This window comes from Triticum dicoccoides, chromosome 3B (assembly GCF_002162155.2).
Source record: "Triticum dicoccoides isolate Atlit2015 ecotype Zavitan chromosome 3B, WEW_v2.0, whole genome shotgun sequence".
Taxonomy (NCBI): domain Eukaryota; kingdom Viridiplantae; phylum Streptophyta; class Magnoliopsida; order Poales; family Poaceae; genus Triticum; species Triticum dicoccoides.
Window position 1 is genome coordinate 288,290,934 of NC_041385.1, and position 16,579 is coordinate 288,307,512.

A 16,579-nucleotide genomic window follows, 5' to 3' on the forward strand; every position below is an offset into this window, starting at 1 on the left:
AAGCCCCATTTGGACACTTTTTAGCTGAAGTTCAACCCAGTACAGAGGGAAGTTCAAGCGCGTTACTCAGGCAGTTCCGTTTGTGATCAGAATATTATTCGGATCCCATGATCAGAATAGTGTTCGTGTATATATATATATATATATATATATATATATATATATATATATATATATATATATATAGACACACACACACACACATCTGGGCTATTTTGTTTCACGAAAAAGAATAATATTCTGTTACCCTACTTGCACTGACAGTTTCAGATGGTTGTACTGATGATTTTGGAGCGGTTGAACTAATGCTTTCAATTCTGTTTAACAGATTGTCTTCTTTAGTTCAAAAAAAATTGTAATTTTTTGGTCAGAACGGTGCGTGTAATATATCATTGGAAAGCTCTTGACAACTAAATATCAAGTATATTGAACGTTTTTGCAAAATCATTACGGTTGAAGAGCAGTTTTGAAGAAACCATTTTTTTTCAAAACCGAAAACATGAATCGTATTTTGGACTCAGTTTTCAAACAGTTTGTCGGAATTGTGCAAATAAGATGGCGTTGGAAAGTTGGTAAAAATCTGCATCTTCCATATATCTATTGTTTTTTCAAATTCTATACATTTTAAGAGTAATTGGAAAAATGGTGAAATTCTGGGTGAAAAGTATTTTCACATTTTTGTCCAAATGGTTTGTCGGATTGACGCAAGTGATATGGCGTTGGAAAGCTATGGAAAATGCGCAACATTTTCATATTGAAATGTTTTTCTAATTCCTTACGTTCTAAAAACAAATTTGAATACGGTCACATTTGATTCCGAACACGATTTTTTAAAAGTTTGTCGAACTCGGGATGCCATCACTATAGAAGCCCCCTACACAAATTATGCAGTGGCAGCAGGGATTATTTTTGTTGAATCCATTGAAGTGAAGGGATCTCCTTCAACCTGTAAGATGAACAAAAAAGCATACAAGGTGAAATGAAATTTGTCAAGGTCGAAATGATCATAATCATGTAAAACATGTAAAAATAATGACAAGTTCATGCACAATAACATTAGAATTACACAAAGAAACCTAAATAGAAGTTCTGTACTTTGAAATACTTCATTTTAGTTCCCAAATACTTCATTCGTTTCGAAATATGAGCTTCTATATTTAGTTTCTTAGAACTTATTATGTTTTCCCTACAATTTTCATGGTTTTTTTGTGTTCCATGTTTTTTTATTTTTGTTCCTGTTTTTTCTATGAACTTATAATTAGAGAGACTCCTTTTCTTTTTCAATTGAAAAGTCAGCAAAGACTAGTTCTAGGTATCAATATAATCGACATTTTCTATGAACGGCCTGGTCGCTGCGACAGTGAATGGCCTGGGGCGACGGGATTGGACTGACATACATAGCCGAGACTGATGAGCGCAGCACGTCTGCGGAGCTACATGGACTTCAGGGGCATCAATACATGAACTTCCGTACATAATAGCTCTCCCCTGTGAACTATTGGTAAGCCCAAATACACATGGGAGCACTAATGGAACCCATCTATATATGGTATCTCAATAAACACAAATTCTCCTATTTAGAGCACCACAGAACTCACATCTCGCACAAATAACAAACACAGAGCACACACCATGCATGCCCGCACAACATCAGACCCAATTCCTGAACTGGCAAGAAAATAGCAGCAGTGAATATTCTTTTGTTACCTTCTTTGTAGCAGTAGCATCAAGCACACTAGGTAACAGCTGGGAGCTAACAGAAGGTGCACCAACAGCTAGTGGCAGCGAGTCCCGGTCGTCCTGGATGCGGCTGGAAAAGAGAAGCAGACGAAGGACGAGGTCATCCTGGTTTCAAAAATATCACACAGCAAAGTACTGTTCAAAATCAATCATTTTTCATATCTCCAAATCCATTGCAAAAAACTAGAAGCTACTGTGTCAACAATCGAAATTAACTTACTCCAAAACACAAAATTTGTGAAGAGAACATCCATGACACACTTTTGGTCTGCACAACAATGTTCCTAGAACTGTCCACGTTCAGAACTGAAAGAAATTATGTTTTATAGTGATGAAATGACCATCAAGCATGGCACGCGGAGCTTGGACGGAGAAACGAGGAAGAGCTGGACTAGTGTTTGTCCTATACCTGGACATGGACGGGGAGGGTGACACCGGAGGACTATGGTGTCGGTGTCAACAGCGTTGCCCTACTGGATCCAACACGTGGCCTCTCTAGGGGCGCGATGCGTCGGGGGATGCCAAAGTTAAAAAAGGTAATTCCTAAATATGTATCAAAGTGAGTATTGGACGAGAAGTGCAAATTTGTAGCAACACACAGATTGAACGTACATAATTTTGAAACGTGTATTGTTGATATTTTTGCGCACGCACCCAACTATTTTGTGTTTTTTCATGAACTGAAAAAATAATACAAACCAAACTAATAATGAGTTTAGTACAGAAACCAACTATAGAACATGTACTTACTGGACAATACCATGTGAAACAGTATAATCCTAATGTGAACCTTTTTGATGGACGAGCTTTTAATTTTTATTTGCAGTACTTCTCGAAAATGAATATCTGAACCACCGGACTGGGTTGTGGTCACCAAAATTCATAAGAGTAGAAATGCAATAAGGCACCATACTAAAATAAGAAAATGAACTGAATAAAAAATAATAATTGCACTGAACTCAAATCAAAATTCGAATTGAGTGTCACAAAGATTAACTTGCGCATCTGTTTTTTGCTCCCGCACCGGTGTAATAAATTCAGGATGACATTAATTTGTGTACATATAATAAAATGAATGAGTGAAACAATAAAGACAGCAGTAAAAGGATTTTGTGTTTTCACCTGGAGATTATCTCTTTTTCTGGAGGTGTTGATGGAAAATGCTGGTGTAGCCGTGTAGGTACCACACAGACACCAACTAAACACCAGGCCTTCTCCAATAAGAAACAATGATCCCTCATATGTCCATCAGTACTAATTTTGATAGACAAGAAGAGAAACTTTATATTAGTAACTTTTTTCACAGACAAAGTATACATTTTTGTAGTGGAACTCAGCATAAATAACATCGTAAAAGAAGTCTTGACCGATACTTGTACTTTCATACAAACATATATGCGACTAAATCTATTTAACTTAGCAGAGCTTCTTTGTCATACAAATCATGTCTACATATGTAAGCATAGACAGAACATCAGGGATATTTCAGCTTTAGTTTTTTCTTCTAAAATGTTCAAGTGACTGAGTCGTTTTTGTTAGATACTAGGTAGAGAACAACCTAAATGACACAAAGTGCAGCCGGACAGAACTCCATCTATATAGAACATGAAGTTTCCCCAATGTTTTTTCCACATCATGGAGCTTCAAGACAAGCTAGATGCACGTGTTAATAATAAAAATGGCTAATGCAACACACTCGACACCTATGCATTCAGAGTTGACTAAAGCAGCAGCATCACACAAAAATAACTGAGCACCACAATCATCTCATGTGGTAGTAGCAGCAAGGAAGAGAAGCTTCATGGTCAATGGCTATCGGCAACAATTTTGCTTCAGTGGATTTTCTCAGAACATGGCCCTGCAGAGATGACGATGGCACGAGGTGTTGCGGCTTGGAGCAGCATCAAGAGAAATAGAGGACCCCCAACATGCTGCTGACAAGGCCGCACCTGAGATTGGACTACTCGTTGGATGGTAGGACACATGGTTGCAAAGGTATAAGAGGTCGCACTGAGATGGCGGATGCAGTTGGACTGCTTGGTGGCGTAGACTGAATGATTGTCAGGGTCTCTGAAAGCACAAGTGCTTCCTGGGTGATTTTGGTAATTAATGTCAACATATCTCTTGTAGGACTAATACTTCTATTTAGTATATTTTAGATAAGTCCTACAGTGGAGTGGCATGGACAAGAGCATGTGGAACCCCTTCAAGATGCTAAGGACAAATGATTGGCTCAAGCTCAAAGCTCAGGACTCTACATTTCCAATTTCAGTGGTCCAAGATCACATTGAGTCCATAGGAAAGCCAATATTATTAAAAGGGGATGAGGTGTTGCTTAATAGCTTGCTTGCTCAAAGTGCTTAGTGATATGCTCCAAAGCCCTCAACCACTTTATCATATCCACATATGTCCCAAACCAAAAGTAAAACTCGGCCCCACCGATTTGATCCATTCGGCGCCACCGAGTTCATTTGACATAGCCACTGCCAGAAACCCTAGTGACTTTGATCTAACCGATGGGATCTCAGTCTCACCGAGATGGGCTTGCAAACTCCCTGATGACTATCGCAATATTTTCGGTCTCACCGAGAATATGTAATTGGTTACACTGAGTTTGCCTGACTGACTCTCTGTTTTGCTTATTACCAAATTGGTCCCACCAAGTTGTGTAATCGGTCAAACCGAGATGAGGTTTTACCCTAACCCTTGCACATCGGTTCCACCCGTTGATCATATCGGTCCCACCGAAATGCCTAACAGTCACATTATGAACTAAATCGGTCCGACTCAGTTTTCTGATTTGGTCCCACCGAGTTTGGTGAATTGTGTGTAACGGTTAGATTTTGTTTGGAGGCTATATATACCCCTCCACCCTCTCCTCATTCGTGAGGGAAGCCATCAGAACGTGCCAGCACTTCCAGCATTCGTTTTCTAAGAGAGAACCACCTACTCATGTGTTGAGGCCAAGATATTCCAATCCAACCATATGAATCTTGATCTCTAGCCTTCCCCAAGTTGCTTTCCACTCAAATCATCTTTTCACCAAATCCAATCATATGAGAGTGAGTTGAGTGTTGGGGAGACTATCATTTGAAGCACAGGAGAAAGGAGTTCATCAACAACACACGATCTATTACCTATTGGAGAGTGGTGTCTCCTAGATTGGTTAGGTGTCACTTGGGAGCCTCCGACAAGATTGTGGAGTGAACCAAGGAGTTTTGAAGGGCAAGGAGATCACCTACTTCATGAATGTCGGTGTTCTGGGAACGGGGGTACCCAGACTTGCCTGCCTGCGGCCTGCGGCGTGGCTCAAGGAGTGGCCCAATGCGGCCCATCTTCATCAACACATGCTCAAGACCCTCGCGAGGGGCCAAGCCTCACGGGGCGGACGACAGGAGGCTTCCTCAGGCACGGCCTCGTCAGGCTGGCTCGCGAGGAGGTGGAGAGATCAAGGCAGGGTACCTCATGAGGTGCCCGTGATGCAAGCCAAGACAACCAAGGCGCAGGCGGGCGCCAGGCGGGCGCCGGCCCGCGCAGAGTCCTTGTTTCCCCTTTGGTTCAAAGGGGGCAAGCGCAGGCAAGGGTATCAAGCAAAGGCAACCATTTCAGTGCAACAAGAACAAGACCAGCAGGACGGCAGAACTGAGGTTATCGTGGAGCCCAAGCCAACGTCATCGTCAGGGTCTTTTGGCAGGCGAGGAACAACTTTAGTCAGGATAAGTGTACTAGATGTTCCCCTTCAAAATGGCCAATTGTTGGCGCCCTTCCCGCTCAATATTTGGGAAGAGGCCCGGGGCCTTCGCCTATAAATAGGACTAGCCACCCACAGGGTAAGGGGAGAGCTGATCGGATCCGCACCCAGACAGAGGGAGATGGGATCGGATCCGCACCCAAGACAGAGAGAGAGAGGCGACTGAACCCCCCTAGCAGTTCATCGTCTCAACCAAGAACAGACCCTCGCGAGGCTGTTCTTCCCTTGTACTGTTCCTCATCAGCCCAGAGGCAATCCACACACCTCAAACTGGAGTAGGGTATTACACCACAATGGTGGACTGAACCAGTATAAATCTTGTGTCCCTAGTGTTTTTCTTCGTGTAGTCTAGATCCTAGCGAGGCGGTGAAACATGGGTAGGCCGAGGGTGTGATCTCCGCGCACACCCCAGTATTCGAACCTCAAGGGTCTGCCGGAACCCGAAATCCGACATTTGGCGCGCCAGGTAGGGGTGTGCCGGAATCTGCCTTCCGTCGCCTCATGTTTTCGCCGCCCATCCCATCCATGTCAGACGCACGTCGCGCCCGCGCCGAGCGCCGGGCCGCTCTTGCTACTCGCGTCGCCCAGACGGCCCCCGTCGGCGGGCGCCCCCGTTGTTCCCCGTCACCTGCCGTCAACGCCGCCACCGGCCCGGCGGGGAACGAACAGCAGGCGTCGTCCCTGCATCCATCCGTGCGGCGAGAAGGCCGCACCGCCACTCCATCGCTGACTCCGGTCGGCTCCTCGTCCCACGCCCGTCGCGCTCCCGCGGACGCGCATGCCGCGCTGCTCCTGGCGCGGGAGCTCCTGCACTACCGTCCCATCGACGACCTCTACAACGAGTGGCTCGCCCACATCACTGAGCTCGTCAGCGCCGCTGGGGGCTCCCCTTCACTGCCCCTCTCGTTGCACCGGCACCGCCCTGCGCGGGCGACGAAGCTCCGGGGGCGCCTCAGCCACCTCCACCTCAAGAAGGCGCCTTGGCTCCAAGGCGCATGGCCCCTGGGCGGAACCCACTCCGTCCGGTGCCAGCACAGCAAGAGAAGAGTTGCCAAGAGATCCCTCGTCCTCAAGAAGCCGCCCGTGTGCTCCCCGCACCGGCTCGGCACGAGCACGCACCTGCTCCGGCGCATCAAGACCCCGCGCTGCACCTTGCCGTAGTGCACAGAGACCCGCAAGATCAAGCTCTCCGTCACCAAAGGGCTCCCGCGGCCACTGCAGGCTGCCGTGCCTTCTCCGCCGAGCTGCGCAGCGTGGCCTGGCCGGGCAAGTTCAAGCCAGACCTGCCCCGCGCTACGACGGCACGGCTGACCCTGCTGAGTTCCTCCAGCTCTACGAGCTGGGCATCGAAGCCGCCAACGGAGACGAGAAGGTCATGGCGAACTGGTTCCCCATGGCGCTCAAGGACGGTGCCCGCACCTGGCTCCTGAACCTGGCTGCTGGCACGATATCCTCCTGGGACGAGATGCGCACCCGATTCATCGCCAACTTCCAAGGCACCCACGACCGGCCCCCGGCCATGAGCGACTTGCGCCGCATCAAGCAGCAGCCGGGGGAGACCCTGCAGAAGTTCATCCAGCGCTCCAACAACGCTCACCTTAAGATCCCCAAGGTGTTTGAAGAGGCCATCATCTCAGCCTTCTCCGATGACGTGCGGACGTCAAGATGAACGACGAGCTCGCTATCCATGAAGACTTGTGCACCTCCCTTGAGCTGCTCAATCTGGCGACCAAGTGCGCAAGGGCTAAAGAAGGGCGCCTGTCCCTCCTCGAGCTGCCAGCTGCTGACCTAGAAGAGAAGAAGCCCAAGACCAAGGACGTGAAGCGCAAGGGGGCTGTCGTGCTTGTAGCAGAGCCAGACACCAAGCAAGGCAGGGATCAGCCTGAGTCATCCAAGGGCAGCCGGTACTGCGTGTACCACGACCTCCACACCCACAACACCAACGAATGCCAAGAGCTCAGAGCCGTGCGAGACGTGTGTGCCGGCCGACGCCCTGAGCGCAGCGACAGGGGCTATGGCCGAGGAGGAGGAAGAGGTGGAGGACGATGGGAAGACCGTGGCCCTCGCCAAGGGTGGTGCGACCGACCTCGCGAGGACTGCTGGCAGGACCAGCCTCGTGAGGGAGGTTGGAGGGACCCACCTCGTGAGGGGGGTTGGAGAGATCAGCCTCGCGAGGATCGCCCACAAGGCAATGCGGGCCTCCCTCCTCTGCCACCACAGCCAAGGAGGAATGAAGACCATCACCAGGACGAGGGGGCTGGAGGCTTCCAGGAGCCGCGCGCAATCGCTTGCATCTTGGGCGGTGCACAAGCCCCGGCCTCTCAGCGCATGTTCAAGCAATTTTCCTGCGAAGTGAATGCAGTCCTTCCCAAGCTTGAGGCCACACGCCCTCTCAGGTGGTCATCGTGCGCTATCACGTTCAGCTCAGCGGATAAACTCAAATGCGCGGCCACAACAGGAGTACTCCCGATGCTTTGCTCCCCGATCATCAGCAATGTACAAGTCAGCAGGACCCTCATCGATGGAGGAGCAGGGCTCAATGTCCTATCCGTCGAGACGTTCAACAGTCGCCAAGTGCCATACAATAAGCTGCAGCCAACCAAGCCCTTCTCAGGAGTCACCGATGGTTCCATGGTTCTGATCGGGCAGGTCCTCCTTCCTGTCACCTTCGGGAAGCGCGACAACTACCGCACGGAGCTCATTGACTTTGATGTAGCTCACATCCGCCTGCCGTACAACGCCATCCTCGGGTACCCAGCCCTGGCCAAGTTCATGATCGTGACCCATCACGGCTACAATTTCCTCAAGATGCCAGGAAGCGGCGGAGTCATCATCGTGCCTTGTGAAGAGAGAGACACTGTGTGTTCCCTGGAACGTGCCTTCCAAGCCGCATCAATTGAAGACCCAGATCACCGGAGCGGGAGGCCTCCCGAGGCTGCCCCTAAGAAGAAGAAGACATCGCCTGGCCCGACCCCTCGGGAGGCAGGCCCCTCAGGGCCCGCGCCCGTTCAGGGGGCACTTCCTTCTATCACATAGGAAGGCGCGCCCGGCACCCTCCTCGAGCAGGGCTCGGGGGCTTCCTTCTGGAGGGCCATCGACTTTGCTAAGATTACGAGGGAGGCGCTCGGGCACCACTTGGAGGCGTGCTTCAACGCACGTTTCCCTCAGAAAGAAGCAAGGCAAGGAGGACCAAACCCTCAGGAGTTCATCAACGAGATCATTCAGGAGCTGCAGGAGTCAAGAGTCATGAGTGGCAGCCACCGCTTGCCCGCCGTAGCTCCCCATCCAGGCGAGGATGGTGGGCTGCGCATCTGCATCAACATACCAGGACTCAACCGGGCCGCCTCTCAGGAGCGCCTCGGCCCTCACGCGTGGGGAGCTGCAAAGGCCCACCTCACAGCTATGTTCGCATGCCTCATGGCCTACCGAACGCGGCTATTGTGCGTCAGCGCCTCATGAGGAGCATCCTGGAGGCTCAGGCGGTTAGGCATTCCGCAGTCCTGGCGGAGATGGAGATGGTCCGCGAGGAGCCGCCAGCACCTCCGGAGCCTCCCGAGGCCCCTGGGCCTGGGGGCTCGTGAAGATCGTCTCCCACAGCGCACGCCGTCTGCCACTTCAGCATCCCTCCATCTTCAGCATCATCAGGTGACATCCTTCGAGTTTCATTTTCAGCTGGGAGCCCCCCCCCCCAGGGTTGCATCATTCCCAGGCCGCGTGGGTCCGTCTCTGCGGTGTGTATCCCCTTTAGCTCATGTTTCAACTTACTTTATCGGGGGCGCCCCTCGGGCTGCATCATCCCCAAGGACGCTTGGGCCCGACCCAGCGGTGATCGTTTCTTTCTGCGTCTACCTAAATGAGTTTGCTCCTTCATGACTAACGTGCTCGACCTAATCGCCCGCTCGATTGACACCAACTAATGGAGCTGCTCCCTCGCGGCACGACGCTTGCACGTGGGTCCATCCCTGCAATGTCAATAAACCTGGACGGCTGAGCTCTGACCACGGCAACCCCGCAGGGCGCCACCTCACCAAGCCTTCAGTGCCGCGTCACCTTCCTAGAGCAACAAACAGCTGGCCGGCAGTTGTGACGACAAACCCTCGTTTTTCTCGTGATGAATTCACAGGATCGTTCTAAGGAGCAGCGTCCGGCGAGGCCTCCGCGGTGTCTCCATCGCTCTTGTCCACGCGAACCGCTTGCACGTTAAAGGGGGGGTACCTGAGCATCGCGACTCATGGGCTCTTACCGGCTCTCCAGCCCTCACCCTCTGGCCTTGTCCACGGCATCGCGACCTGGCATACCAGCGACGGCTGAGCCCGCTTGAGGGCCGGGACCTGAGGACGTAGAGCACGAAGGGAAGCAAAGACGAGAGGGAAAGAGGCATGTGGGGGACCCCGCCAGGCAACTCCTCGGCAGCCAACGCGCGAGCCTGGCGCCGCGACAAGGAGTGGTTCCTGACCCCCGAGATAAGTCATCCTCCGGAATCACTAGCTGTCACAGCACCGACCTCGCACCTAATGCAGTCTCGTGTTAGCGATGTCGCACTCCTTTCTCACTAAGCAATGGTCCTTGAGCGCTAAAGGGGACCTCCTGAGCATCACGACTCAGGGGCTCTTACTGGACCCCGGGCCGCTCACCTCCTGGCCTTGACCACGGCATCGCGACCTGGCATACCAGCAACGGCTGAAGCCTGCCTTGGGACCGGGACCTGTCAGCACAGAGCGTGAAGTCCTCGCGAGGTTCGAAAGGAGGAACTAAGCTAAGACGGGACAAGCACCCCTCACCACTTCATGATAAGGATCATATTAACAAACGGAACTACAAGCACCTTACAAACCCCCGCGGGGTGTGTTCTTCGATTCCTTGAACTAAAGGAGTAGATCCTAAGGAGTGCTAACTACGCGCGCCACTGCAAGAGACGCCATCATCAACAGTGGGCCGTCAGCCACCGGCGCCAACCCCATACAGATCAATGGCGACGGCGGCCCGACGAGCCCGCCCTGCTCCGAGAGCGACGCAAGCTCGGGGGCTCGTAGCTGTCGTCGCTCGTCCCCGGGGTCGCGAGGAGCTCGGCAGAATTGCTGGATCCTCCGACAACTCCGCTGCCTGAGGAGCTGCTGGGGAAGCGGTTCGCGAGCCTAGTCCTCGCCGTGGCAGGATCCCGGCCGCCTTCCTCAGGGCAGCACTCCAGCCGGTGCCCCTCCGCGTCGAAGACCTTGAAGACCATCAGGGAGGCGCCATCGTACTCAAGGTGGATTGCGAGGGCGCCACCCGTCCTGCCGACCCGGGCGATCTTGCCCTAGCCACGAGTCAGGTAGACCCTGCCCGGAGCGACGACCTCAACCTCCGCTTCGGTCGTGGGGGCACTACAGCCAGCTAGCTCCAGCCAAACCTTGATAGGCCCCCTTGGCAGGATCTCGAAGGCGAAGGAAGGACGGAGGCGAATCCAGGACCGAGGAGGCATGGCGGCGTGAAGCACGAGCTCGCGAGCAGAGCCCATGGCGTGAACCCCGGGAGGAACGACGCGCACCGCCATGATCCGCCGGCAGCGACGGCGCCTCTAGCGGTGCTGCTCGGCGCTAGCATCTTCAGGGCCCTCGATCCGGGCGTACAAGGGTAGTGGGAATCCCGGTGGCGGCCGCTTGAACCATGGCCTCGACACCTCCTGCCAAGCACCTCCTTCCCCGTGGCAAGAGACGAGTCGTTTCTTCGGAGGGAGCGGGACAGGACTCTCTCGGGGGGGCTTCCCTTTCTCTTCGGCAAAAAACCGACGGATCGGTGCCTTTGGTGAAGGAAGGAGCAAGGACGAAGAGGAAGATGAAGAGTAGCGGGAAGAGATGGATTGGAGGGGCTCGCGCCGTTCCGTACATATAGCCGAGGGAGGCCAACCATCAACCTCCGCGGTCATAGGTAATCATGACCCGTTTTGCATGCAGGGACTTGTCAAATCGTGCAGCTACCGAGGCGTCGTGGGGGAGCCAGGACGCCCACGTCCAATCAACCGCCATGCGGCGCCCAAGGCCGCAGGCTATTGGGGCCCGCGGCGCTTCGCACTTGCCTCTTCGCTTCTCTTCTAAGCCAAATCCAGGCGCGCCTTGGGCCCGGGGGCTACTGTCGGTGTTCTGGGAATGGGGGTACCCAGACTTGCCTGCCTGCGGCCTGCGGCGTGGCTCAAGGAGTGGCCCAGTACGGCCCATCTTCATCAACACATGCTCAAGACCCTCGCGAGGGGCCAAGCCTCGCGGGGCGGACGACAGGAGGCTTCCTCAGGCATGGCCTCGTCAGGCTGGCTCGCGAGGAGGCGGAGAGATCAAGGCAGGGTACCTCACGAGGTGCCCGTGACGCAAGCCATGACAACCAAGGCGCAGGCGGGCGCCAGGTGGGCGCCGGCCCGCGCAGAGTCCTTGTTTCCCCTTTGGTGCAAAGGGGGCAAGCGCAGGCAGGGGTATCAAGCAAAGACAACCATTTCAGTGCAACAAGACCAAGACCAGTAGGACGGCAGAACGGAGGTCATCGTGGAGCCCAAGCCAATGTCATCGTCAGGGTTTTTTGGCAGGCGAGGAACAACTTTAGTCAGGATAAGTTTACTAGATGTTCCCCTTCAAAATGGCCAATTGTTGGCGCCCTTCCCGCTCAATATTTGGGAAGAGGCCCGGGGCCTTCGCCTATAAATAGGACTAGCCACCCACAGGGTAAGGGGAGAGCTGATCGGATCCGCACCCAAACAGAGGGAGATGGGATCGGATCCGCACCCAAGACAGAGAGAGAGAGGCGACTGAACCCCCCTAGCAGTTCATCGTCTCAACCAAGAACAGATCCTCGCGAGGCTGTTCTTCCCTTGTACTGTTCCTCATCAGCCCAGAGGCAATCCACACACCTCAAACTGGAGTAGGGTATTACACCACAATGGTGGCCTGAACCAGTATAAATCTTGTGTCCCTAGTGTTGTTCTTTGTGTAGTCTAGATCCTAGCGAGGCGATGAAACATGGGTAGGCTGAGGGTGTGATCTCCGCGCGCACCCCAGTGTTCGAACCTCAAGGGTCTGCCGGAACCCGAAATCCGACAATGGAGATCTACTCTAGTGAGGCAAGTCCTTCGTGGGCGATGTCCATGGTGGGATAGACAAGGTTGCTTCTTCGTGGACCCATCGTGGGTGGAGCCCTCCGTGGACTCGCGCAACCGTTACCCTTCGTGGGGTGAAGTCTCCATCAACGTGGATGTACGATAGCACCACCTATCGGAACCACGCCAAAAACATATGTCTCCAATTGCGTTTGCACACTCCAGTCCCATCCCTTTACTTTCTTGCAAGTTGCATGCTTTACTTTCCGCTGCCCATATACTCTTTGCATGCTTGCTTGATATGTATTGTGAATGGTTAAACTTGTGCTTAAACTCCACCTAAACTTGAAAAACTTAAAAACTGCCAACTTTGTGTGTTGAGTGTCTATTCACCCGCCTCTAGACACCTCTTCACGATCCTTTCAGTCTCAGAAAGATAAATTGCAATACATTTCAGTCCATTTTCCCTCGGTACTAGCATGACTGAGTAAGAAGCTCAAAACTCGAGTAGTTGTTCCTTACAATCTCGTTGGACACGAACTCCTTGAGGAAGATTGTGTGGTCAGCGGCAAGTTGGCCCTGCAATAGTGTCGACGGCGTCGCGCTTGGGGGCGGTGTGGTGAGGCAGAGGAGGGAGGGACACAGTGCGACCCGGTGAGGTAGAGGGGGGCGATGGTGCAGTGGGGAAGAGGGGGCCGGCGCGTGGTCGAGGGAGGTCGCCGGTGCACTGGGAATGGATGTCCATGGCGGCATGTAGGAGGTGGAGGTGTGTCGACAGTCGGAGATGGACGCACGTGATGGATGGGAGGTGAAGGCGCGCAGCGGATGGGAGGTGGAGGCGCGCGGCGACCAAAAGGTGGAGGCGCGCGGCGATCGGAAGGTGGAGGCACGCAACACACAAGTATTGAACTGTTTGCTGCCTTTCCATTATGAATTGATGGCGTAATACATGTTAAACTGTTACTCGAGGGCAAAATTCACAAATACATTTATATTGGCTTACTCCAAATATGTGCATTTTCAGGAAGAAAACTTTCTGAACCTTCTATACGAAAGAACTTGAACAATCAGTCCAAAACATATTTCAAGTTGAACGATCATTTTCCTTACCGAGTGTTAAGGAAAATGAAACAAGAGACGAGCCCACCGGAGAACTTGGACTGAAGAACTTGCACACGGCGAGCTGCAGGGGGTAAGGGAGGGCGGTAGTGCGCAGGGTTCTAAGGAGGCGAATGGAAGTGGAAGCAAGGGAGAACATCATTATCATAGGACTTTATCCTGCTTTCAACACTAGTACACAGTCCCTGTACGTGCTATTCTCCCATAGGCATTAACACGAGCACCTTGTGTTTTAGGAAGAACAAGGCACTTCAATCAGAATAGACACTGAAGAAACCCTCTACAAAACATTACAGAAATTCTCTATTACAGAAATTCTCTATTCATGAACTAACAATATTTATTCTGTGGACTAGAGAAACGAGAACAAAAGTACACACGGAACTAATGATAGAATACACACTGAAGAGAAAAGAATTTCTTCTCTGTCAACTGACGATAGAATACACAAATATTTGTATTCTATCATCAGGTTTTTTCATGGCAAACAGTACAAGAATGACTAGGAAAAAAAGAAAAATGGGGAATTTAGTGGCCAAAATCACTGTAATAACTAGTGGCAGTCTCTGTGGTTTACCTCCTGTTTGCATACCACGCAGATGGGCCTGTTGCTAGCTATAACTGCAGAGAGAGAGAGAGAGAGAGAGAGAAGGAATTGGCAAAAATATATTAATTCTCTTTCTGCTTAGACATTCGCACAAAATAGGTGAAGTACACAAGTCGAACTGATCTTGTCCATGACACCAACGGGGGCTAGTGCTGCTTCTGTACGTGCACGAGGTTCATGAGAGGTTCAACGGGAGAAGGGTGGAGCCAGTTTTCAAGTAAGGATATGCACAAAGAACTGAGAAGAAAAAAAGTTCTAGTTGGCTAACACAAGAAACAAGTGAAACCATATACTTAGCTACTCTTTCAAAACAGGTACTAACATTGAATTATTCTTGTAGAAATATATCTACATCAGAAGTTCAGAAGTTGAGCAAGGACATGCTTTTTGAATTAGTATATATAGTAATTTGCTACCTTGCTTTTTGGTCACAATATAGTATTTGAAAACTACCTCCAAGTTACCAAATTGAAAGGTTGTAACGACGATACTTTATTCTAGATGGATTGTATGGTTGAAACAGAGACAACTCAAAGAATAGGAATACACGGCCAACCTTGCCATCGATGATAGACTTGCTTGTTGCGCATTCCTCCTCCGATTGTTGTCAGATTTTGACCAGCAAATGATCAGACTCCCCACTGAAACATACATAAGAAAACATATTCAACACCTAATTCATGGGCAGAGAGAGATGCAGCAACGACTGGACATCCGCATCGCCAATACAGGGATGGTAGCCTACTTCGTCGGGCAGCGATGGTGGCCCGCACCGTCAGGCACCGGCGACGGGGCGCGGCAGTGCTCGGGGGCCCTGGGGCAGCGCGCGATGCGTGTTGGCGGGCTAGGCGTCGGGGTGGCCACCACTACGACTGTACTAATAGACTGAATAAGAAGTTCAGAACTGGGAGCAAAGACCATTGGAAACATGTTTACAACTTTACATTATATGATAGAAACCAAACTTAAAATACCATGCAAAATTTCAAAATCTTCAGAGTTGGGTGCCTATAACTGAACCGGCGACCCATTTTTGTTGCAACAGAATACCACAATACTAACTGGTGGCCTAACTGTAATCAAATAGAATTCCCTTGCAACCACATAAACAAGTAAACAAACTAGCTGCAAATCTCACTACCGGAACCCACACCGTCAACTCATCTCTAATCTATCATCGGCTCATAGTTTTAGAGAAACAATGAGTGAACTATGCACGGATTTACATTGCATAAGAACCAGATCCATGAAACTACAACTAATCAACACAAACATGGGATTTGACATTGGGAAATCACACACCCACATCTCACATACATGACAATGGGGATCTCTCACTCCCTTGTTTTATCTCCTCCTACTTCCTTCATACGCACACAAACAGAGAGAGGATGAGAGGGACACGACTGAGTCGGATCCAGGAAAGACCACGGGTGGCCTGCACGCAGCTCTTCTCATGACCGGCGGTGGAGCATGCAGTTGTACTACCGCAATGGCTCAGTACCTTCCATGGCGTGGAAGCCGCAGGTGGCATGCAGGAGGGAGGCGCGGCCGATGGTGCGGGTGATATGGTCATGGAAGGGGGTTTGGGGCGGCCGTGGTGCACTGGTGGGAGGGGGATCGGGGCGGCGGCGACGCGCTGGTGTGAGGGGCTTGGCGCCGGCGGCGGCGTGCTGGTCGGAGGGGGATCGGGGCAGCGGTGGCGCGTTGGTCGTAGGGGGATCAGGACGGTGGCGGCGCGTTGGTCGGAGGGGCTTAGGGGCGGCGGTGACGCACTGGTGGGAAGGAGCCCCGGGCGGCGACGGCGCGCTGGTCGGAGGGGCCTCGGGCAGCGGCGGCGGCGCGCTGGTGGGAGAGGCTCGGGCGACAGCAAAGAGGTAGTCGTGGGGAGGTTAGGGAAGCTGGGAGTGGGGTGGGCGTCGGGGTTTTTTTGGGACACGTCGGGTTTAGCACATTCTAGTGCAATCGCCTCCTTATAGACCCGAGAGTAACATAATAATATGGGAATCGTTTGGAATCGGCGCACCGGCCGAACGCTCGGCCGGTTCCCCTCGCTCGCTCGCTCTTTTTCCACGCACGCTAGGTGGGCCTCAAGCGAATATTTTTTTTTCTTCTGTACTTCTTCTTCCTCGCGCAAGCGTCTCCCCAAGCATGTCCCCTCCCCCCTCCCCCTCCTCCCGAGCTGCGACTGGGTCACCACGACCTCCATCGCCGGCGGCCAGGCTCCCCTCGCCGGCTGCCATGGCTGCCTGCCGCCATGGCCAGATCCATCCCCTACCTCAAGCCTTCACGCAGGCGCATC

General features: G+C 52.0%; 1 protein-coding gene across 13 annotated transcripts; it reads right to left on the bottom strand.

Moving 5' to 3' along the window:
- Positions 1 to 716: 716 nt before the first annotated feature.
- LOC119275934 lies at positions 717 to 16,203 on the bottom strand. 13 transcript variants are annotated; one of them, XR_005136089.1, is made up of 8 exons: positions 15,023 to 16,203; positions 14,834 to 14,918; positions 14,248 to 14,291; positions 2,863 to 2,994; positions 2,150 to 2,283; positions 1,961 to 2,030; positions 1,708 to 1,810; positions 717 to 946 (listed from the first exon to the last, which is right to left on the bottom strand). XR_005136089.1 is itself a non-coding variant. In XM_037556871.1 (6 exons), coding segments are annotated over exons 2-6 (384 nt in total). In that variant the 5' UTR covers positions 15,024 to 15,162; positions 15,782 to 16,203; the 3' UTR covers positions 717 to 883. The 13 variants fall into 13 exon arrangements, 3 of the variants coding, with proteins under 3 accessions (XP_037412768.1, XP_037412766.1, XP_037412767.1); XR_005136086.1 differs by having other exon boundaries at positions 1,708 to 1,845; XR_005136088.1 differs by having other exon boundaries at positions 1,961 to 2,046.
- Positions 16,204 to 16,579: the final 376 nt, after the last annotated feature.

Excerpts from the sequence above, each read along its gene's own strand:
- LOC119275934 (XM_037556869.1), bottom strand. Across the intron at positions 1,811-2,862 it reads GAAAAAGAGATAATCTCCAG|CCGCATCCAGGACGACCGGG; the intron begins GTGAAAACACAA and ends TCTCTTTTCCAG. Across the intron at positions 947-1,707 it reads ATGCTACTGCTACAAAGAAG|GTTGAAGGAGATCCCTTCAC; the intron begins GTAACAAAAGAA and ends TTCATCTTACAG.